The 24,382-nt window shown below is 37.7% G+C and overlaps 1 protein-coding gene across 1 annotated transcript; it reads left to right on the forward strand.

Annotated features, from left to right (window-relative positions):
- Window positions 1–1,459: 1,459 nt before the first annotated feature.
- LOC122568074 (peritrophin-1-like) lies at window positions 1,460–2,497 on the forward strand. Its single transcript, XM_043727399.1, has 2 exons — window positions 1,460–1,575; window positions 2,235–2,497. Exons 1-2 carry the CDS (start codon window positions 1,569–1,571, stop codon window positions 2,495–2,497), a joined length of 270 nt encoding a protein of 89 aa, XP_043583334.1. The 5' UTR covers window positions 1,460–1,568.
- The last annotated feature ends 21,885 nt before the right edge of the window (window positions 2,498–24,382 follow it).

A 24,382-nucleotide genomic window follows, 5' to 3' on the forward strand; every position in this document is an offset into this window, starting at 1 on the left:
ATTGTTACTTTTACCCTTTATACCGTCTATAATCGTACATTACACACGTGTATCGAAAAATCAGGACAAAATTATTACCCTGCTTCGTTAATTATACGTTTCATTTTCGCTGCATAGTCAAACACACGGAATACATTGAAGCAGTCGCGGCGACGAAATATCCGGCTCGCGTATTCATCGACGGAAAATGCATTAAAATCTTTCTTTGAGGTGTCAAAAAGGTTTCCTTGATCGAGCAGAGAAGATGGAATCCATGTTTACGTTGTACCGTATTCAAGATTCAACGCATTCTAGCATGCCGTTTCATCCGTGAGGCTCATTTCCTAGCGACTTTCCTTCGGGCCGTTCAAAAAGAAAAAAGGAAGAAATCAATATCGGTCTCTTTTCGCGGCGTTTCGTTGGATCTTATTGCCCTTGCCAAAAGCCACGAGTTACGCAAACCTGGTGTAGTGCATAGAGAATATAAGAGAAAAGCTACGTGCGTGTGCCGTTAAGGAGAAACAGAGAGACGAAATGAGGAACCTGGAGCAGTCCGTTGTGTGGAAGCGTTGGCACACACATTTGTATGGTGGGTTGCTCAACAATAGGCATTGTGCACCCGCCATAACCAGGAACCGAACGCGACAGCACCACGCCGGCATTGTCCGAATGTCAGACAAAGTTCTTTCTCTCTCTCTCTCTCTTGCTCGTTCACTCATCTCACCCTTGTAATTCGTATATATAGACGCATTTCTTGTAACATCTCTCTTTCAATGTTTTCACTCGTCCAAATTTTTGCTTCGTTTCTACACAAATAGTCGTCTGTGTCGAAGAGAATGCCTATTCTTAGAGATTTCTCCGGAGTATAGTACGTGATTAATCCGCTTATTAATACTTTAAATACCCTTAACGTATAATTTCCTTCGACCTAATTGATCGAAGATGAACAATTCCTCTTTAACGATCTTCTTTCTTCGCTATGTAACGATATATTTGTTTTTTGTTATCCTAACGTTACATCTACCATTTTTAATACAACAATGTGTGAAACACAAGTAGTAGAAAGTGAATGAAAACAAGTGTCTCGATAAATACGTTTATTGGTACAGAAGAACGTTAATTTACTGTTAGTTTAAATGTTAGTTAACCGCGCCTCACAAATGCAAGAGTATAAACTTTACGTTATCATCGATACAATTAAATTCACTAAACCGTATTGTTTTCCTGATGAAGGGAATTATCGAAAATTGATCTCGTTATGTTACTTTCTCACGGACAAAATTCCTGAACTAACATTTCGAAAATAACGAATCTTCTTGGAAGTATATAAAAAGAAGAGATTGATCGCAAATTTATCAGTTTATCTTCGATCTCCGGACGTGGTAATTTACTTATACTTCAATAGCGTTTATCATGACTTAATTGATAACAAAATCCAACAAAGCAGAGAGCCGAATATCGTATATAGATAGCGACATTTAATTGGTCAATAGAGTATATAAAGCGAATCTGAAATTTGGTCAGGCAAGTTGTATCTACGACAATACAGAGTTTGGACACTTAGCGTATTATCTTTTTCGAAAAGCAAAATGAAAGGTAAGCTAATTAATTCACTGAATATCTACGAATAGCTTGTTGGATGATATATTAGCGAGAAAGAGAAATTGAAATTTGAATTGTTACGCAAAAATAAATTCGAAATAATCAGAATCTCGATCGTTCGGTTTATTTACTTATTGAAGGGAATAAAAATAAAATTGTAAAAAGTAAAGTAGAATCTCTGTCATCTGAACTAGTAGGGAGACAAAGTCCCTTGATTATTCTACTTGGTTATTTCAATTGTTATTGAATCTGTAATCAGCCCATTAAATTACCCTTATCCTAAGATTGTAATCGTTTGTTACACCAACTATGACGTTGGTTATACTAGTTCTATACTGTATAACTACATTAGCTGAGCTGTCAAAGTTATACTAACTGTACTGAATTATTATAAAGTACTCTAAAATATTATGTATATTTCCTTATTACATATTCTTAATCACGCAACGATTAAATTCTTCCGATTCGTATCAATATTAATAGACACGTGATCGCTTTAACAAAGACTCAAATAGTCTTATTTTATAAATGGAATCTACCTGTTCCTTGTGTTTCTACCGATTGTAAAACTGATTTTCTGGAAATAATTCTTTCAAAGGTTTGAATCTCGTAGAGGAACGATTTATCAGACTTGTCTTTTGTTTTTTTTTTAGCCGTAGTTATCATTGCACTCGTGGCCTACTTGGTCTATGTAAGCTCTGATGATTCCGTTAGACTGGACTGTGATACCAATATAACGGAGAACCATACAATGGTTCGACACCCATGCAGCTGCACCACTTACTTCGTTTGTCTGACCGACCCACCAATGCCCATGGAATGTCCTTCTGGTCTTTACTTCGATGAAGAGAAGCAAGTTTGCAACTACAAAATTAAAGTCAATTGCAGACCAAAGCCAGGATGTAGAACTGTTTAAATGCGGTTTAAAAATATTAAAATTATTCCAATGCTATGTATTCATAAATATCACGTTATTGTTATTACAAAGAATTTATAGAAATGAAAAAAAGAACTCCTGCAGTCATTAAATTGTTCGTTTGATGTTTCAAAAACTGTAATTATTATTGCAGACTTGCATACTTTTATTTGCTTATTATTCATGTAATACGGTGCATACTTCATTATGTAAAAATAGATTTTATATTATATCTGTTCTCCTTATTTATTACCCTTCATTTCTGTCCATATTCGTCCAGTATTTTGATAAAACTTCTATCTTAGAAAAGAAATTTACGTACGTACATACTCATAAACAGGTTTATTAATCGAGTAAATCGTCTAAGCCCGTTAGAGTATTAAAACTTGATATTCTAATAAATCCATTTCGCCGTACATATCCTTTGTTCTCATCCCTTGAACTTCAAATGAAAGCGGACAACTCACTTAGAATAACAAAGAAACGTTTCGAATTGTTCGAACGTTTCTTTCCACCCCGCACACATTCGCTAGCAACTGGCCCAGTTTCTTTTTTTTTTTACGTGAACTCGATCGTGAACGTTCGTATAAATCAGTTTCGCGGCAAGAGCGTCGCGGAGCTCTCTCAGTCGCAGCTATTAATCATAACAAGTCGTATGGGCGGAGGTGAAACGTTTCCAAGCCTCAGCTGAACTGCATCGGGTCGGTTGTTGCTCGTTTATTCGCACGGAGGACCGAGACTTTACAATTCAATCTCTTCGCCGACATCTATCGAACTCGCTCGTCCTTTCATGAATAAGTCGGGCCGTTTCCGCGAGCAAGTGGAGGAACGGTTCTCGATTCAACATTATCGGCGCGATCGATGGAAACTGGGCGAAGGAGACGGGCGGAAGGAAGATGAAGACGCGATCAGAGCCGGAAGACGATGAGGAACAGATGAAAAGGGGGCTTACAAGAGGACTTTCGAATTCTCCAGGGATTGGCCGTGTATCGTGTGCAAAACAGGAGAAGGATGGCGAATCGGGGAACGAAGTCGGAAGAAAGTGGAAGAGGGCTGTTACTCTGGAAAGTGGGCAACGGTGAAAAGGAGACGAAACTAGAGAAAGAGAGATCTCATCAGAGCAACGACACTTAAATTCCCTATTTCGTTTGGCGCTCAATACAGCTGCCAGGAGTTTGTCGCGTTCCTCGCGTACATCGGCGAACGGTACCGAGCTTCTCGGCGTTCTCGTCCGTCAGTTAATGTCGTATTCTCGATGTAAAAAGGAGAACGACCGACCAGAAAGGAAGGAGAAAGAGAACGAACGAAGGAACGAAGCGACCGAACGAATCGAGACTTCTTATCGGCGCGAGTCAGCTACCGGTTACCAGCATCGTGCACATTCCTTTACCTTCAAACCGCTCTTTTTCTCGCCGTCTCTGCCTCGTCTCTCGTCTACAGTTTCCCACTACTACTTTACCGTTTTCGCTGATTTCCCGCCTTCCTTTTGCCGCTTTTCGCCATTACTTGACGAAATGAATTCGACCTTAAAGCGTGCCACGAGAAATGTTAATGGAACCTATTCTGTGTCGAATTGAAAACCGATTGGATAATCTAGTTATAAGTTCCGGAATAATCACGCGATGTCCCTAGTAGGTATTATGATAGCGAATATATCTAACTTTAATTTATCGTTGATCGCTTGGAAAGCGGTGTAACCTGAGTTTCTCGGAAGTCAAATTAATGTATTCCACTTTTTCAAAATTTTTTAATTCTAGCGCTAGAATATATGGTCGGTGTTGCTCTCGTCGGAAATCAAGTAAATTACACTTTGTAGGATTTATCAGTTTTGTTTCGGTGCAATGTAGAGCTTTTATCTTGTCTTGAGAAAAATTAAACGATTGTATTCACCATGGTTTGTGAGTATTTAAAAATTCCAGCCAATAATTAGGTTAGTTCGCATTGGCCTCGCCTGTCTGAACGCTCGTTGATATTTCATCAAAGTTTCCACTGCTTTGAGAAAATTTCTCAATGCTTTGGAAGTTCTCAGGTGAATGATCAAAGAATTGGATGTTTCATTTCATACGCGATGGTCGAGTCGACAATTTTGCATGTGTACTGTTCGGAATATTATGTCAATGAAAAATGTAATGCTTCCTTTTCTTATGATCTTTGACGAATAGCATATATCATAACGTAAGTATAAAAACATGTAAGTTTATCTAGAAAATGACTCGATCAGTTAATTAACATGACTTGAGCTGAATCTGACCGTACAGTCGCAATTTGCCCTAAGCTTGCAAATAATTTTAGAAATACATTTAATTTAGAAATATAACATGTAGTATTGGAAATATTTTTAATACCTAAATTCCAAATTTTGCCTCTGACAACATATCTGGAAATCGTTGTCATTAAAATCGGTAAAGTTCTATGTACGCAACTACCAATTTCTATTCTATATAATTTCAAGACTCGAACTTGATAATCAGAACCACGAGCAGCAAACACTTTGGAAAACTGAAAGCTTCGGCAATACGCTTACTTTTCAATTATACATCAATACCGTTTGCTCGCATAATGTATGTTCAGTGCGTGACACAGCTTCCTCGTTATTCCATTCACATTTGCATTCAACTACACGAAAAATGTTTTACGATCCGGGTCAGGTTCGTTTAAACCCGTTGCCACAGCTCGAAGTTGTTGCGCCTAGTTGTTTCGTTTAAATCCTTGGAAGTTCTCATTTCGTTCTTTTTTACCTTTCGTTCTCTGTTTTCTTCTGTCTCGCTTTGTCTGTGGTATATAACAAAGGAAATTCGAAAGGCACGATCGGGTGGTTAATTTATGCTGTCTGTCTTGCTAGGTGGTACGTTCTGTCAAGCTGCTACTCGCGGCAGGAGGTGAGATCAAATTAATAGCCAGACATTTTTCCAACGTAGGGAGCGTACAAGGAACTCGGCAAAGAGGCAAGGCGGAAAAAAGAAAAGGGAACAAGGGAGAAAGGAAAGAATACCGATTATAAAACGCTCAGATGGCGTGCAAAGAACGCGAGGGCCTCCGTTTGCACGAGACACGAGGGAGGCAAGCTCAGGCTTGGCATGCCCGTAGAGATTGGAGCTTTGTTGCATGTCTCCTTAGACTTGTACATTTATTACACGGCTGGTAATTCTCATTCGACTGGATTATCGTTTTTTAATCGCTCTCTTAGATGATCTCTTTGTCTGCAGCACTAATTTCCCCATTGAAACTGTATTCTCTAAACGTGTTCTATAATAAAGACGATTAACGCGATTAATTCTCTGAAGAGAAAATATAAAATTAGATTTTATTAAAAATTTGTAATGCAAGCGGTAATTCGTGAGAAACGAAAACTCACGAAATATTAGCTACAACGAAAAACTTGACGAACTGTAACCACAGTTTTCTTCGAGTAGAGTTCGATATATCATAAAGCTCGAATTTGCTACTCTACGTTCTACTCGTCAGAAGGAATTCGTCAATACTATCGAGAAACGATTCAAGGAAACCGTCTCTTGAATCGTCTTCACCGTCTGAAAGTTCCTGGAACGTAAAATGCGGCGTTAGGATTTAAAGTAAAACCATCGAAAAACTTTTTCGAAAACCGTTTGAAGAAATTCTTTCGTAGAAAGGGGCAACCTGGCTGTAACGACGAATCAACCAAAATCTTTCTAGTCGTTGAGCAGAATAGGAGGAGAGAGAGAGATAAGCCTGTGATGTAGTCGCCGGTCATTCTCCGGTATCTCTGAGGAAATCAAATTATCAACACGACCAAGGCCAACTGGTACACGTACTCGTATGACGTAACGAAGGCCAAGCACAGGTGCTGCACTGATATTGGTTTTGCTTCCGAATTTTGTGGACACCTCCTGTAACCGTAGACGTACCAGAGGCTTAGCGAGGGCAATTACTCTACTAAATATTCACAAGTTCATTACGAACCGAGTTGAACGCGCGTTCTTCTCTTTATTCCGCCATTCTCGTCCCTTATTTCCGTCTCTGTCTACTTCTCTGTTCTCTTAATTTTTCATCTTTTTCTGTTTCAACGTCTTTGTTACCTCGTATATTCGCAATTCAACGGATTTTGAGTCGTATTTGAACATTGGATATTTAGTATACTGCGTCTTGCAACTGTAAGACCATTCTAAAACGTTGAATTCTTCTACGTGCATTTAAACTTACGAACGTGAAACTCGAAAGTGATAATTTGGTTACACAATTGTTTAGGGGGAAAATGTTTTACATTTACATTCAACAAAATTCGTTTTCTCGAATTAGTTATTTAAATTGCCTGATTCCAAGCGCACTTCTAAATGTCCTGTGAGTTCGAATGACTTGAACTTAAAGCTGAATGTCCGAGTACGCGTCTGGTTGTACTACTGAAGGGATTAACAGACGCTCGAAATTTTCCTATTTGTTAGCCATTTTTGATTCACGAGGTCAAATGAAACGAAAAGTTTGAGAACGTCGACGGACGAAACAAAAGGTAGAATTTCATTCGATTTCTAATCCATATTTTTTCAACGCAATTCGCCCATGCAAACTTAAAAGGGGAGGCGAACGACAGCTTTCAACGTGCAGGTCAGACACACCGCGGGCTTTTCGACAAAAAGCTCATAAAAATTTAATAGATCGTCCGTTCCGAATGCGACAGCGGGCTTTTTACGGCTTATAAATGCTTCGTTTGACCGAAAACAATTTTCCTCCTGGTTCGAGAGTCGCAGCGGCGCAAACTCGAAACCGGCCAGTTTAGAAACGCTTTCAACGACCAAGCCACTTCTAGCCGACCAGACGAATAACACGAGTTTTAATTACTCGCCATTGGATTGCCCCCAGGTTTCGGTCGCCTAACGCGATGAACTTCGTAAATAACTGAATCTCTAAAGTTCCGGCACCCGCGTTTCGTCGCATCACATTTTTCTACGCACCATTTCCAGTTAATCAATCGATTCGCTTATTTATTTTATATAAACATTTTCTCTTCAAATTTTGTCGATAAATTAGAATAATTTTCCTATCTATATTAAGTAGACACTAATGCATTTATGTTGTCTGGTCGTATCAATTACGTTTGTTATTCAAGTAGGTTTCTCTTTACTCTGAAATGGAATCGAACAATCCGAGTACTTTGCCAAGAGATTGTTTTCTTCTTTTCTTTAATTAACGCTTAACGTTGCGTCAACTGTATCGTTGTTGCGCAAGATTGTCGAAAACAATTCGTAAAAAGTATTATACTGCGCGTGAACGCGTTTCCATATTTACATTATATAAGATGGCAGATTAATTTTTGCTTCTTTTATCAACTTGGTTCATATAATCGGTATCAGTGTCGTTTTACATAACAAATTCCTATTTGTTATATAATTAATAAAAAGGCTACCAGCAAGGCTTGTCGTTACGAAGGATCATGGAATCTATGATATTTTACGATGTTGAAAAGCAAGGAAAAATATCATGGAAATAGAGAAACAGAGGAAACAAAAGCCTGGCACAATGTACTGTTTGAAAGTTTTTGATTCGACACATAGAGAATAGTGTAGCGTTATATAATACTACGCACAAGGCCAAAGTCGACGATGACACATCGGGGATTGATTTCTGGCATATCGCGTTTTACGTGGATTTTCGAGAGGATCACACGTCAGCTATCCAATTCGACGAGGTCCCCGATTAAAATTCGATCGGTTATCATCGGAATGTCGTGTGATATTCCGGCCGAGTTTTATGTGTGGGACCGATAACAATCCGCTGGATTATTGAAACCCACGCATCGATTGATCGACAGCCACGATATCAGGAATTGCTCTGGCCTATGCTAGTGCGCCTACGATTCGTTGGTGTACGTGCCGCTTCCGTGCGCTCAGAAAACCACCGCCGCCGTTCCTCTGTGTTCGCCAGCTTTGAAATTTCCGCGTCTAGACTTTTTAGCTGGCTGGAAAATCTGTTACGGGAAAATGTAAACTTTTTGTCGATGAAGCATCCATTACTTTTGTCATATTGTAACATGCATCAGAAATAGCAGTTTTCGTGGGAAACGATTTTTAACAACCGGTATGCATTATTATATTCAATGTTATACGCACAGTACTGTACGCACAGAAACGAGAATTGAAGGAATTCTCGTTAATATTGAGTATGAAGTAATATTGGGCGATATAAAATATTAAATGTAACTCTCTGGTAGTTTGAATTTGACGAATCGATACCAAATATTACATTTTTTCTTTTTTGTTAAATCGTCGTTGTTCACGTTGTACAAAGGAATGAGACATTTCTGTTAACAAATGAGTAGACAAGATCTTTTACATCTCTTTTGCATCTTTTTAGTAATTGTAATTAGTAATCGGAAAAAAATTTAAATGATTTGTTAATGGATTACTTAGTACAGTAAAAAATAATATATCTTGGAAGCATTCAGAAACGGATAGCATTTGTAATATAATGTATTTATTATGATATATCTGTTACTATATTAATACTAAAAATGATTAAACTTGCAACATTTATATATCAATTTGTGTCTTGGAATGGATTAAATATACATATATTTCTTTCGTTCTTATTCTCTAGTTTTATAAAATTTTTGCTCGAAGAAACAAAGTATTTTCTCGATAGCTATAAGAACTGGGATAATAAATTGGTCGACCTTGTGTATTATTGCAAATATTACGTTACGACAGTGATTTCAAAATAGATTATATCAAAATCATCGCTATCACTTAATCTGATATACGTATCAAATATATCAGATATTATACATGAGATTCTCGATACAATAGACAACAATAAGTGATCCGGCGAGTGTAATTCCATTAAAATTCATCAGAATGGCCGAAGATCTCCGACAATTTTAAAGAGTGACAAAGTTTACAACGAAACAATCTAGAAGATCGAACAAACTTAAAAGACTTGTCGTTATCAATGCAAAAGTTTATATTGCTTCTAAACATGCGTATAAATTGAAATTTGCTTGATAATGCAATAGTTTAAACACTTCAAAGTAAATTAAAGTACACCAAAGTCATATGCCAGGCCCATGTCGGCTGATCCTCGACTTATTTCCTTAACAAAGTGCTACAAATGAGCAGCGAGTGAAACAGCTAATCAAAATAACGTAACAAAGGCGCGTGATCGTTATCAATCAATCGATGGTCATCGTGCAATAGCGAATGACGCATTCGTTCCTATTTCTGTGATTTGTAAAATTGTTCCCACGTTTCTTCTATTCGGTACAGTTTGACTTCTAAATCGGCGGGTTCACAACAAAAACTACGCTTTTCCACGTTTGCCTTTCTCCAGGAGGGCAGAAGGATACTGCAGCTTCTTCGATTTCTTTCCAACGTTTCGTTTGAAACGATTTTAAGAAAATATCCATCGTTACATAACTTGAATTTGTATTTATATCGCAGAATACACATGATATATGTATAAAAGCATTCGGTGGTAAAGTGTTCAAGTACTTTCATGAGTCACTGTGATGATAAAAGAATACGTTCCAATTTCAACCAATATAAAATGTTACTTCTCCACTGATCCCACTGCGTCTATCCAAAGCTCTTATATAACCATGAAGGAACGAATGGAACTTACAAGAAACAATGCCAAAGTATATGTAAAAGATATGGAAAGTATGCTACGAGCGAGTTACTATTCGTCGTACTGAATTTGCGCGATGTTCGGAATCGAATGCAACAGCATCTTTGCGCGGTCATTCGTAGAATTCATGTAGAATCCGCTGCCTCATAATCCTATCGACGACTTTATGAAGATATTGCACAGATGCAAAAGAAGGCGGCATGGCGGTTATAAAGGGGAGGGGGAGCGTGAGAAAGCCCTTCTCTCTCTCTCTCTCTCTCTCGCTCTCGCTCTCTCTCTTTCTCTCTCAAAGTCGATCTGGATTTACGATATTGGTTGCAACACCACCTGAACCCAGACCCTGGCGACCCAGCTTTAAACCATCTCAAACCGGTTACCTTACTCCGTAAGCACGTTAGATCGGCTTCCTTTATTTATTTCCACGTCTTGTATTTCCCTTTTCCGCCGGGCCGCGTCTCTCCGCCTTTACGAGTGGACTTGTCGGAATAAGTTATGAGTGTCCTTTATAACATCGTTGCATTACTTATCGAAGGAAAATGGCATCTACCGAACCGCGTTTGCGTCAATAAATTCTGAGGATTGCAGGAGAACCGTTTATTCGCGGGCCGGTTAGTGCCTTTGCCGAAGCTATCAATTCGAAGAAAAATTTAGCATCAAAATTTACGTCTCACTGAGTCTTAACGACACGCTCTGTACACCGTCGAAAGCCAATTTTCTTGGTTCCCCTTAATGGATTTACTATATTGCTAATCCAGCACAGGTGCAGTCTATTCCGACTGATAAGAAATATAGGACTTCGTGATGATATAATTCAGATTCTAAATTTTCACGATATTTATTAGATGACATATTTGTGGTTCTATCGGTTCCGATCGTTCTCTTCGTAGTACGTTTCGCTCTGTTCCGACGTTTCACGGACATTCCGGTCCACTTCTTCAGGGCAGATCCGAAACGGTTTCAGAAGTGAACTGGAATGTTCATAAGAATACAAGCGAATATAGGATCGAAAGTCAAGGAACCAGAAATATATCATAACGCAATAGACATATTTGGATGTGACGCAATTTTATAAAATTATAAGGAAAGAAGATTCAGCTGCAACGCATATTTTCGCTCACTGAATATGATGACAAACTTTGAACGCACATTAATGATGAGCGTACATGAGCCAGGAGACTATACTTTCTTAACACACATTTTTGAATGGTTGACAGCAGGCTTCAAAAAAATTAAGAGACTCGTTAGTTTTACAGAAACATCAATATCAAATACGATTTGAACTTAATCCTCAAGTACGGATATAAAATTGTCATATTTACCTATATACATTTTTACCCGTGCGTATTTTCCAGAAAAATTCGCGATATTTCTATAACAGGTAGGGAAAACTTTCAATGGGTAAATTTATGTACCGATAGATAGCAAGGACAATATAAATGAGATTTTAAATATACGTATCGCAAGCTTGTTGTCGTGGGACGCGTGCGCAAGAGAGGCCTGTTCTCCCTTTTAAGCATATTTTCTATTTTCCACGACGAAAGGGACGCGATAAATAATCGACGCATAAATCTCGTCGCGTGGCGCGGACGTATTCGATCGTTTAAAACGGGAGAGGGCAACCGCGCTATTATTTTCTCCGCACACTCCGCCGACGGATTTTCTCGGGAAAATTCACGGCGCGCCTTTCTTTCCGAAACTCGAAAACTTTCCACTGATCGTTATGAATATTTAACGCTAGAAATGGCTTTCCTCTCGACGGTAATCGACCATCAACTACAATACCGCGACTCGTGTCTTCGTTTCTTCTGACTTTTAATTCTAGGGATTTGAATACGACGCGATTTACAGTAGATTCTTAAAATGTCAATTACTATTGAAAAATATCTAATACTAAAAGGCTATTATGAGTGAAATTTCAGCCAATTTTATCTGTAATAATACTATCGTGTTGTGCCTCCTAACCGTACCAAACAATAATTTTTCTACTTTTCGTCTAAAATTGAATAGTGAATTCCTAAATGTAGAAGATATAAAATTATGCTGAGATGAAATTTCATCTATGATAGACATAAACGTGATTTGCTTTGTAGATATCCTTCCACAGTTAATAATAATATTTAAATGAATTAAGAATACGCGAGAAACTTCACGCAGGATATATAAATTAGAGCGATTAACTTAATTAGACTTAATTATACACCTCGAATTGTATCTTAAAACGACGATAACAGGAATATTTTTGCACAAAAGTAATTTTTCTGCCGTACATAACAATTTAGCAATTTCTGATTTATGAAACTCGAATCAAATCGGGATCGTAAAACATTTGAACGTACACGTACACGTAGCCGCGATTCTACCAAGGTACTGAATAAGCGAAATCAATTTTTAAATTGAATTCTTTCATTACCTGTTTACATAAAAGACTTTTATGGAGCTAAGGAAAACACGAGCCGAAGTCAAGAACCAAGGCGGTGTGAATTTCATTAAAAATAGCGAACGGCAAACAGTGCTGGTTGTAGGTGAAGGAGAATGAGAGAGATAATGAATGAATTTATAGTTTTTAATATTTGTTCATTATGCTGTTGCAGAAGGTTGCGCATGGTGAACAGGAGAATGCTGGCGAAGAACATAAACAGCGTTGTTTGCGATAATCTATTATTCTACTTGCTGGTTAAGGGCGTCATTTTCTTACGTGTATACACAAGCTTGGCGTTTCGATTATCTCTAGTGGGCATAAACTTGAAGAAACACAATATACCGTATAATGTGACCATTACATCGCATACCTAGCTAATACATGACATTCTTTCGTGTACAGGAACGTTTTTCAAAAGGTATCTCATTATGCTATGCCGAGGAGCATGAAACGCGCCTTGAATAACTGCTGAAGAACTGAACATAACGGCATTTACACTGGTATGCCAAATATTAATCTTTGATTAGATTATCATTTTTGAAACTGAACGTTCTATTAGGAAATTCTTGTACGCATGTACATACATATATCTTTAATTTCTTTAGATATATCGTAACTTGATATAACTTTAGAAATTAAAATGTATGGAGTAAAATTTGAAAAATTATCTTCCATAAAGAGAAATAAATTTTTACTATCTTTCATTTTTCATTTTAAATTTGTTTTTCACAGCGTTCTCATTCTAGTGTTAATTAATGATTCAGTTTGTCCTCAAATTCAATTTCTCTTTTAATCTCAGTTTTCTTTTTTAAATATGTGCTTCTACACTTCCTTACTTATTCTACTTTACAAGACCTGAATATCGCGTAAGTAAGTGGAGAAGCTCGAATTCCTATCAGATAAGCGAAATAATTTCACTGATTACAATGAAACGCGATCATACGAAACGAAAAATTTATCTTACAACGTATAATATTGATATTGAGAATACTAAAAATTCAAAGGCCATTTGCAAGCGTGTCGATACGTTAAATTATACTCTCGTTAAAAGCGGCTGAAACTGCGAAAACGTAATGGTTGCTTTTAGTAGCTGTGTTTCATATGTGATGTTCAATTGCCAAAAATCGTACATAATGTACGCGCCGCTTCAACACACGACGCTCATAATAAATTAAGAGGCTTTCAGCAGCCGCGCCTATTAGCAGCAACGGGAAAACAAAATAATACGTGAATATAATTCAATACGTATGTATGCAGACACGCGTATTCCGTGTATTACAGTTCGCGTTCGAAATATGAAAACATGAAAAACGGGAAAACGTATCGCGTAACACATGGAAATATATTTATATCACTGGCACACTGCAATGTGCTACTAGATATTCTGCATTGTTGGAAGCAAATTGCAGTCACGGAGGGACCTACAGTTAAAAAATATCGACTCTTGTTGATCTTTGTAATTCCAGTTGCTATTTTAATACACAAATAGGTAAGTGAGATTTATCTAATCTCCACTTCGATCTTATCAATTTCGTTTTTATGTACCTGATAGAAAATTTATAAAATAGATGATCAATGAAATCTCTTTAATTCCAGTATACCTACAAATATATATACTTAGATAAAACTTACCCAATATTAAGACATATGCTTACAAAAATTGAAACGATAGTTACGACGATTCGGTACAGTGTATGCTGCAACTTTCATTTTTTAAACGAATATTCCTAAAGAATAAATAATGAAAAAGGAAGTTTAAAAAGAAGGATTAGCTAGAAGAAAATATTTTGGAATGGTTAATACCTAAAATAAATACAATAAAAATGAATCTGGTAATTCGCTGAAATACCGTACTAAAACACACGCACACACACATACACACAAAAACGATCAAAATTGACAATAAAGTTTTACCCGGACCTGGTTGTCATTTGTCGAAACCACATCGACATTTATTTTATTTGTCCACTGATTGATCAGCATTAGGAATAAAGGTAGAACAAGGCCATCGTTCCAGTGACGTTCGAGATAGCTGATGCAGGGCCAAGTGTCAAAGGACGTTGAAGAGTGGCGAAGGGATGGTAGGAGAGAAATGGTGCGGAGGGTGATTTTCGAGGACCCAACAGAACGTACCGTCGGTAATGTCGATGAATAGAGAGGTAATGAATCGTAGTGGACACCAACACGGAAGAGGCGAGGCAATTCTAGGCGTTTGGCTGGCCCTCTTCCCTGAAAAATATATACGTATGTTCGTTCCTCTCTTCCTCTCTCCTTATCGACTCTCCTTTTCTTTCTCGCAAGACCACAACCTACCCTCTATCTATATCATACACGATAGCTGCAGTAGGTGAAATAGAGTACATATAGAGTGGTATACCTATTCATATTAAAGCCTCTGAAATCCACCCTCTTATTCAGGCCTATGTTGGCATTCACGTTGGTACCAGACACCAGAAACTGACCACCTATACGCTTTCCGCACGTTCCTGGTATTCTTCTTGTTTCTCTTTATTTATTCTGCTCCTATTCCTGGATACCTGGCCCGTTCCGCGTGCCCGTAAGATATCGCACTACTTTCTGCCAAAACCACCACCGAGCGAAATTAAGACTTTACGTCGCGGATATGGCTCAATAAAGAACATGAATTCTCGGTTGGACGAGAAGAAAAGATATTTCAGCGTTTCTCTTTCTTATCAATTCTGCAAAATGAGACGGTCAATGGAAAATGAATTAAGCTTCTATACTAAAAGAACGATAATTGGATATGATCCATGTTTTGAAATATAGGCGTTCAACATTAAAAGTTTAATTAATATTTATATATTAATTTGTGCTGTACTTTCTTGTCATACAATATATTTGTAAAAAAGTATTTCTGTATTATTAGAAAATATGTAGGCTCAAAAATATTTATATTCATACGTAAGAAAACTAATTTCCTAATATGTAGCTATATGTAAATACCTTAGATGCTACTACACACGATAATTCCAATTTTTAAGAAGTGTATCTCATCTCGTAACTTCTGTCATTTAAGCTTTAACACACAGCAAAGGTACCTTAGAAAGTCGGTGTTACACCTCTGAATGTTTCTTTATTATTAATAACGTACGCATATCTTCATACAATAATCGACTTATTTTCAAACGAAATTTATTCATAATTTAACGCATTCAAAACAATGTATTCAAGAATTAAAGATAAATAGATCGTTCGTGTTTCGTAAAAGTTGCAAATGGTGTACCGATTAATTTACTCAGAGGATCGTCCAAGTATTGGCAGACTTTGTTCTTCGTGTAGAATTGCAGGATTATTGGCAGTAGTTGTTTACTAATACGTGTTATGCTACTCTACATATGTGTTTCTAAACCCTATCTCTCTATCTGCTCTATATACTGTGATTCTGTTTGTGCTCTGATATATAACTGTGTAGTGTATTTAAAGCCAGATGTGTGATTATCTAGTGCATTAATTAAACTCTGATGCGTATTCACGCGTATAGTGTACTGTTTAAACTTTCTGTGTCTTCTCTAGGTATGTGCGGAGTGTTTTAGAGATCTAATGAAAATAGAACAATAGCACTCCGCTATAGTTTCGTAAGTAACTATACTTTTAATTTGATTAATAAGTAAAATTATCTTACAACCCTACCGTTTCATCTTTTTGAAGATGCTCGTACAGAATTTCTACGATAAGGCAATCTAAATATATAAACAGCACGTCAATGAATTTCATGCAGCATCTGAACATTAATCCAGTCCTCAATCTTTTCCCAGTTCAATTTTTACCGTTGTTTGCTTATCCCGTACAGATATATTAAAATTTTTCCATGACCCAGCCTCGCGTCACCGTGTTGTTGGTTCACGCGACCAACCAAACCGATCGATCGAATTCAGGATTACCAGTACGAGGGAAATCACTTTGCAGCGAGGCCGCTGGAAGAGAAACGCCTCCAGCAACCTTCCAGAAATAACCGAATCATTTAGATTTCGGGGATCTGACAGGGGTTTGGGGTGCCAAGCAGACTGTTGCAAGTTCTAGAAGAGCATGGAGGTAGCGAGGATCGAGAAACGAGGAAGAGGGTGGAAAAGGCAGCGACACTTTTATCGATATCGACGGCCCCGAAGCGGCTACGAAGCGGCCTTCTCCGACCTCTTTACTTTGCCAAGATATACAAACAGCTATATACATAGCTACGTAGGTGATCGCGGCTCTTTGGTAAAGCCGATAGAGGAAATACAAGCAGGGAGAATCCATTTTTGAGTAAGGAAACGGAAGACGCGAATTAGAACGCGCCATAAACTTTATAGTTGAGAGATGTAAGAAATTGTGGAACAGCTTTAATAACATATTGATTGCGGATATTTGTCGAAATTCATATTTTTACCAATAAGATTAGAAATATATTGCGCTAAATATTATAAGGAATACTATACTTTCGGCAGGTAATATCTTGTTGCACATTACGAGCGTTCTATGTATTTTTGCATTATAAAATTTCGCGTAAACGCGCATAAAAATCTGATCATGTAGACGTATTTGACTCTTTTTTGTTGGAATATTTATAGGAGAAATTATGGTTACTTTTCAATATAATCGATAATCTTAAAAATTATACGTTTTCTTGTAGTTTGTTTTACGAACTGAAAGTTAAGTGATATCCGAGTAACTCTCGATATAATAAAAAATAAAAAGCTTGTTAGGGTTATAAAGCGAAAATGGAAATAAAGTCAAACATAGGCAAACTTTTGGAAACATGAAATTGATCGACAATGTACTGAGTTTTAAAATGTTACTTGTTGTGCTTTTCTTCTGCAATATTCATATATAAGCAACGTAAAATATTAATTAATTCTATAAAATAGCCTTACTTAACGACCTAAAACAATTATCAAATTGTTCCCTGAAATCTCATAAGAATGCAGTATCCCTTTCTCAATTTCCCTTCTCTTTTTATTCAACGAAAGTGCAGCTACGTGATATATTCGTAACGGTATTGAATTTTAAAATTTTATTGACGCGTGTTTCTTTTCCTGGAATATGTGACAACAATGAGACATTTAACCAGAAGCCAAATCAATAAATTTACTAAGTCTGACTCTCCATAATTTATAGATCAGATAGCGTTTTCTCATACTGTTATAGCGTTTCTGTATCAAATGTAACAAGTTGACACGCTTGAAACGGAATGCCTTTCAGATTATAGATATAAAATGGAGAGCTCCGTTTTACATCAATCATACAGCTACGATGATAAAAGTCACAAACATTCAACCTTGACAGCTGATTCAAGAGATAGAGAGTGAAACGTTAAAATTTTTTTACATCCTTTTAATGACGATACTGAATTTTAAACGCCGTTTTTTTTTTTTTTTTTTGAAGATCATTGCGTTACTTGGCACTTCCTATAATTTATTTCATTACTACGTATACAATGACACGCGAAAGTACTTGGACATTTACCATCGCCAACTTTCATCTGTCCATTATATATATTATATAAAACGTTTCGAAGTTTAATTAACACTGCAATGAAACGCGACTGTTATTATATTGGTGTAATTTGAAATCACTCCAAAGATATACATAGAAGCTGCAAGACATTTACATAGACAGTAGCCTCATTTTCTTTCTCGGTTCTATCAACGAAGACGATTTTCACATTATCAATACAATTGCGGCAGCATCGGCGAAGCACAGTCCTTAATTATCACATTTCGTTCGAATCCAGCAGGTGTTCTGATATTTATAAACGAGATTGTACAATCTCCTACAAAAGTGCCAATTTTTCTGACCGACGTCGACGATGTATTTGCAAGAGAAAGAAAGATATTGGCTGGTCGACGGCGAAGAAGGACGATTGATTCGGTAAAGGGGCGAAAACGAAAGTAAGCACGCATAGATATGCAAAGACTCGTATGTTCCGGCTGTGGACGGGGCACGCCTATTTGCATACTTCAATACGGTGGCTTGAATGGCAGACTCGCAAGAGACCCATTTTAGATACAGTCCATAACACAGCATTCAAACGGCAGCGTCGGCTTTTTCATTACTCTTTTTTGCGCTTTGCAGCGAAGCTGTAGCCAGGCGAGAGGTTATGCACGGCCCCGTAGCATCCGTCGAGTAACACAGCGTTGTAAAAACCCCATAAAAGTCCGTTTCCTGAGGGGCAATACCGACCGGGCTCCAGGCTCATATCCGTGGCTTAACCATTATCAGCCATTACGTATTTTCATAATATTTTACACCCTAGTGGCGCATCGCACAGTCGCCGGATACATTGTCGTTGCGGATATCGTCGCACGGAGATTTTTCATAGGGCCCCGGCGATGAATGAGAACCGAGCACCGACGAGAACATGCGGAATATCTAGTCACCATCGAGACGTGCTTCTCCTCCGCTCTTCCCTCGTTCCGTATTCCGTGCTCGTCGAAAATGTTCGACGATTTTTAAGAATTACACCGACGCATTGTTTCGCGACACGCGGTTCCAACATGCTGACAACGAATTTTTCTTTCCTCCCCCCCCTTTTTTTAGATTCCATTTCTACCCTTGCACATTTTCATTTTCATCAAGCTTTGAGCTTCTATCGACGCTAACGAATGTTGTACTATGTCGGATAAAATGGAGGAGTTTACTTTAAAATATGAGACATTTTGTATTCTGCGTGGCATCCTTTTGTTCATTTTCCATGCATTCAAGTTGAAGAGAAGAACGTTTTATGTTAATATATGTGCAACAGGAATGTTGGCTTATTTGGCTTGGTAGTTCTGTAAAATATATACAGTGATTTATGAAGATATTTCAACGTTTATCATAGAAAATTGTTATGAGTATGTCAATCTTTTGAAACTCGTTTGTAGAGAAAACATGTTTACAAGAAAAGTTACATTATTGTGAACTATATACCATGTGCATTTGTTCTATCGTCTTTTATAACACACAAACGTGACGGAATTATACCATATATGATATAAAGATCAGTCTACGCTTATGTTACATTTATTATTTCAGACAAAGTATGTAAAGTGAAATATGTCCGTAACATTTTAGCGGAAGTTCATCTGTTCTGGTATTTTTTATTATTTATTGTACGTGTAACACCTTCTGTAAAATTCTTCATGAAATTTCAAGTTTGAAACACCCAGCACTTTTCCATCCTCTAAAAGAGTTTTGAGTAATCTTTTAAACATAGAATATTTTATGAAATAAAAATATCGCGAAACATTGTAAATATCAAAGTCATCAATTTAAATAGATTCTATATTTTTATTATATGGTAATAAGATATTTTTATCTATTCGATTAATTATTGTCATATGTCTGAGTTTTCTTCCTTCGTTCGGGGTTTACATTTCAGGAAGTAACTTTTTGCAGAGTAATTTATTAACTTTATATCACACACTGGAGCCGCTACATAAAAGCTTACAGGATCACCTGGTACACTTTTATCGTTTGCATTAAGGACAACGTGGAAGCTCTTAACGGCTCCCAGCTTTATGTTATCACGAACGCGTTCAAGCTACGGGAAAATATTTAATATAAAAACGTGCATGAAGGCGTATGCAAATTTATGAAATACACCTTAGACAGATTTATAGAACACACTTAATCAATTTAATCGGTTAATTGTGCAAATTAATTGGTATTCGCTGGTATTTTACAACAGTACTACTTCTCCTGTATTTTAATAACTTTGTTTTAATAACTTTATACTACTAATTTATGTGTCAAAATTTACGATGAACGTCAACACTGTTATATGCAATATGAATTACTTATTTGTAAAGTATTTCTAGAAATTGTTACAACACAGATTCCTCGCATTCTCTGATCAACATTTTTATGCTTTTCAATCCTCGTAATCATATCCACATATATGTCAAATTGCAATCGTTCGATCACTTTCGATCATTACGTTTCCCTATAAACCAAATTTAATTTCTACTAATAATCAATAATTGAATGTACAAATAATTTAATAATGAATAATTGACGGACATACGGCAAACAGTGTTAACCACCGTGACCATCCCTGAATTATTTAAAAAGAGAAAATAAATTTGTAGGAGGCACACTCCGTCAAAATCAGGATATAATGGATTACTTTTTTTCTGATCTCATATACATTTAAAGCAGAACTTTAAACATTTAAATTGAACACAAAAAACATACGACACATTATAGATTGAAATACCCGTTAGTAATATTTAATAGCAGCAACACTCGTGCTTTTATAAATATTGTCGATCATTGTAGTAATAAACTCGTGTAATGATACCAGATAAAATATGGCCGTGATTATTTGCCTGGCTTTAATCAATGTGCTTAATTAGGTAATCAATTCAGTTGATTAATCAATTTGACCGGCTGACCTATTTAGTTCATTAACCTGTTTGCTGTGTTAACCGCTTAACTGATTAACCATGGTGACTGGTTCGGACAATACATTTTGATTAACAAAGTTTCGAAAATACTAACCAGGCACCATCTATTCTGCTAACAGTAAATAATATTTTTAAAATGTAGTCTTATTTTTCATCCTGAACCTTCCTAACGTGAAATTCCTCCTACTGTTGACGAATCGTTTTCGTGATTGAAATCATTACCTGATTGAAATCTTACTTAAGTATTTTAGCAATGTTATCTACGACACAAAACGCTTCCTTCTAATCGACATAAAAGCCAGAAGATTAACAAAAATGTACTTATCGTATTTTTCTACGTATCTCACTTATCGAAATAAATATACAACACGACTCACGTGAAAATATATATAATGAAATATTTACAGAATATAATCGCGATATAACAGAACCAACGCGGCGTAATCATCGCCCACAACTTCCCTTAAATCCTCGATGCCATCATAAAATTCCATCAGATCCATCTGTTTTATCTGAAATGGCGGCGATTCCTTTCGGCCTGGAATAAAACGTTCCGCTTTAAGCTGTCAGCGCGGCGATGCACTGACTGTTTTGCTTACGGGTGATGGTAAGCGAGTGCGATAAAAAGCGTCGAAACCGCGATGCCAGAGGAACGGAGAGATCGACGAGAGATTTACCGGCTTGAAACGAGCTATCGAAGGTGCGAGATAGTCCGAGGCGCAGAGTACGCGGAATGGTGGATGGGGATCAAGCTGGAGTCGACTGGTAGTCATAAACGACGTGAATCGGAAGAAAAACTGCTAAACGAAAATGCCTGCGCCGGAAGATCGGGCCGAGCGATCTAATGGAGAAAATAATGGATTTTCGGCAATAAAGATCGCCTGACCAGATCAGGTTATCCACCCTTGGCCATCTTACCCTCGATTTCACTCTTTCTGCAGCGAGAAAGGCGTCATGGAAAGTGGGTCGGTTCCCAAGCTCGCGTATCAAATCGAGACCCACATTTTGCTAACGTGCGTCGTCACCCGGCTACGATAAAATCCTCGTTCAATCGTTTCGATTAGAGATATACTTTAATAAGTTACTGAAAATATTTGTACTGTATCCGTGATATATCGCGAATGGCGTGCTTCCAAGTTCTGCAAGGAAGATATCGCGATGCCGTGATTAAGTATATTACCTCGATTGATTCAAGCAATAACATTTCAAACTAGTGAATGTATTAATAGATTAATAAAATAATAAAATACTCTATGATCTGTTGATTATGTAAGAAGATGACAAGTATTTCATTTAATCGTTCATTTGTTACTAGCTTATGTATATCATTAACAATGCTATAATGTATATTTCACATTACAAACTGACCAAAATTGCCAGAAGCTTACGAACGATAGTGTGTCTTTAAGGAATTATCTTATTTATAATCAATTGAAATTACTATAACCATTGAAATTATCGAGACATCGAACAAAGACACTTCCATTGTCATCCATATTCCAATACGTAACAGGGTCGTGCAATTCATTGCTCTATCGATGATTATCAATCGCACGATTAACTGAATGTAAACGGGACACCGAATCGTTCCTAGTTTGCGTGGCAGAAGTTCTCAAAATTGAAAACGCGATAGCGATAAAGATAACCTACTATACCTTTCTATAACGGCGTCTCGGTTCCTGCCCCGTTTCGTGAGCGGAAGTCTGAAGATTTTCAAAGCACCGTGCAAATTGACCTGACGGATTATCGAAGCTTCCTGAGGGCTAATTGATTGTTCATAAAATTTTATGCAAGTTCCTCCGCCCGTCCTCCTCTCCTCTTTCACTGTGCATAGAGTGAAAATTTACCGTTCTCTGGCACGCCAAGTTTCTTCTGCGAGCTGCGTGAATTTCTGCAAGGTACACGTAATACACCTTTCATGACGAGAGTACAGTGGACTGTTCGCAGGTACGGCTGCATGTTGTTATCCGGCACAGGGGGATGGGCGAACGAGGGATTGGAGGACCGAGTAGACAGGGAAAAAATTGGGAAAAAATATATATGTATTTAACTGCGGTACACCGAGAGCGCGAAACTTTCTTCTCTATTCTCGAACCTCCGTGGAATGTTGCATCGCGTGACGCAGTCCAGGGCGGAATTTTATTCTGAAATTTCCGTGTCCTCTGTGGTTGCTTTTAAAGCTTGCGGCTTGTGCCGTATGAAACTCGAACGTTTCGTCCATTCCTCCTCCTCGCCCCCTGTTACGGTTCTATATTTAAAAGCGTTTCCCTTGTGTTATGCGTTTCGTATGCTTTAACGTTCCCTTATTTCCTACGTTTCGTGTGATTTCGCTGCTGTTGAACTGTTGATCGCAGTTTAAATTCCTGGCAAAGGGTTCCGCGCGTCGTTAACCGACCCTGAAGAATTTGTATGAACGACGATCAATTATACTCGGTGCTACTGTTGTCGAAGTTGGTACGTGAAAGCTATTACGAACTTTGCAGGATCCGTCATAATTGTACCTCTGATGCACATCTCGAAAGTTAAATACCTACATGTTTTATATATTGCATCCAAAAATACAGGTACTGTAATTGTATGCTCGTGAAGAGGAAAGTTAGATCATCACAAGGTATGTATATGAAAACGGTACAAAACATAAGAATGTCCACTAATAACTGGAATATATAATTTACATTTAAATATTTAAAAAACGTGGAGCTTCCAACTATTTTCTGGTAGCGTAAAACTAAAAGTCTTGCAAGGTCGGGTACAAAAGCGAAAACGTACCGTACAATGGCGTAAAGTGATTTCGGCTTTCCATTTAAATGTTTGCAAAAAACACTTGAATCTGAAATCCTGACCATTTGAATATTTTCCCCCTGGCATTTCACTATCCTCGTTACTCCGGCATTAATATTTCATGCCTGTATCCTCTCGCAAGGAGATACTTTCGCCTCGTCGTAAGGTATTTTAACTTATAGCACCGCATGGCACTACATATGCGCGCGATAGTAATCGTCTGAAACCAAAATCTTCGTACTCAGAACGAAAAAAAGGCCCGCAGTTATAATGGAACAACACAGTAAATCCCGAGGGAACAACCTCGAACTGGCAACAAAAGGCACGGACACCGGTCGGAGGGCAGAATTAACGACGCAACACATGCGTGCATGTTCGATCCCAGCTGGTGCAGCAGTAGCAGCAGCAGCAACAGCAGTACCATAAGTACACAGTGCTCACGATCCGAAGAGGAAGGAGGGTCGTAGAGAAGCGAGGAAATCTAGTAGGAGAGGAAACGTATTAAGCTAGGATGGAACGAAGAGGACAAGAGGAGAAACGGTAGCGTGCAGTCTATCAGAGATTAGCGGGTCCATCCATTAGGGAGTGATTTAACGTGCGCTGAACGTACGACGGCCCACTATCCACGAATCGCACACACACTCGCTATGCTACTCGGTCACATATGTGGTATCGATATCGAAGTAGTTGACGCAACAACTATCT

The sequence above is a fragment of the Bombus pyrosoma genome, linkage group LG1, assembly GCF_014825855.1.
Source record: "Bombus pyrosoma isolate SC7728 linkage group LG1, ASM1482585v1, whole genome shotgun sequence".
NCBI lineage: Eukaryota > Metazoa > Arthropoda > Insecta > Hymenoptera > Apidae > Bombus > Bombus pyrosoma.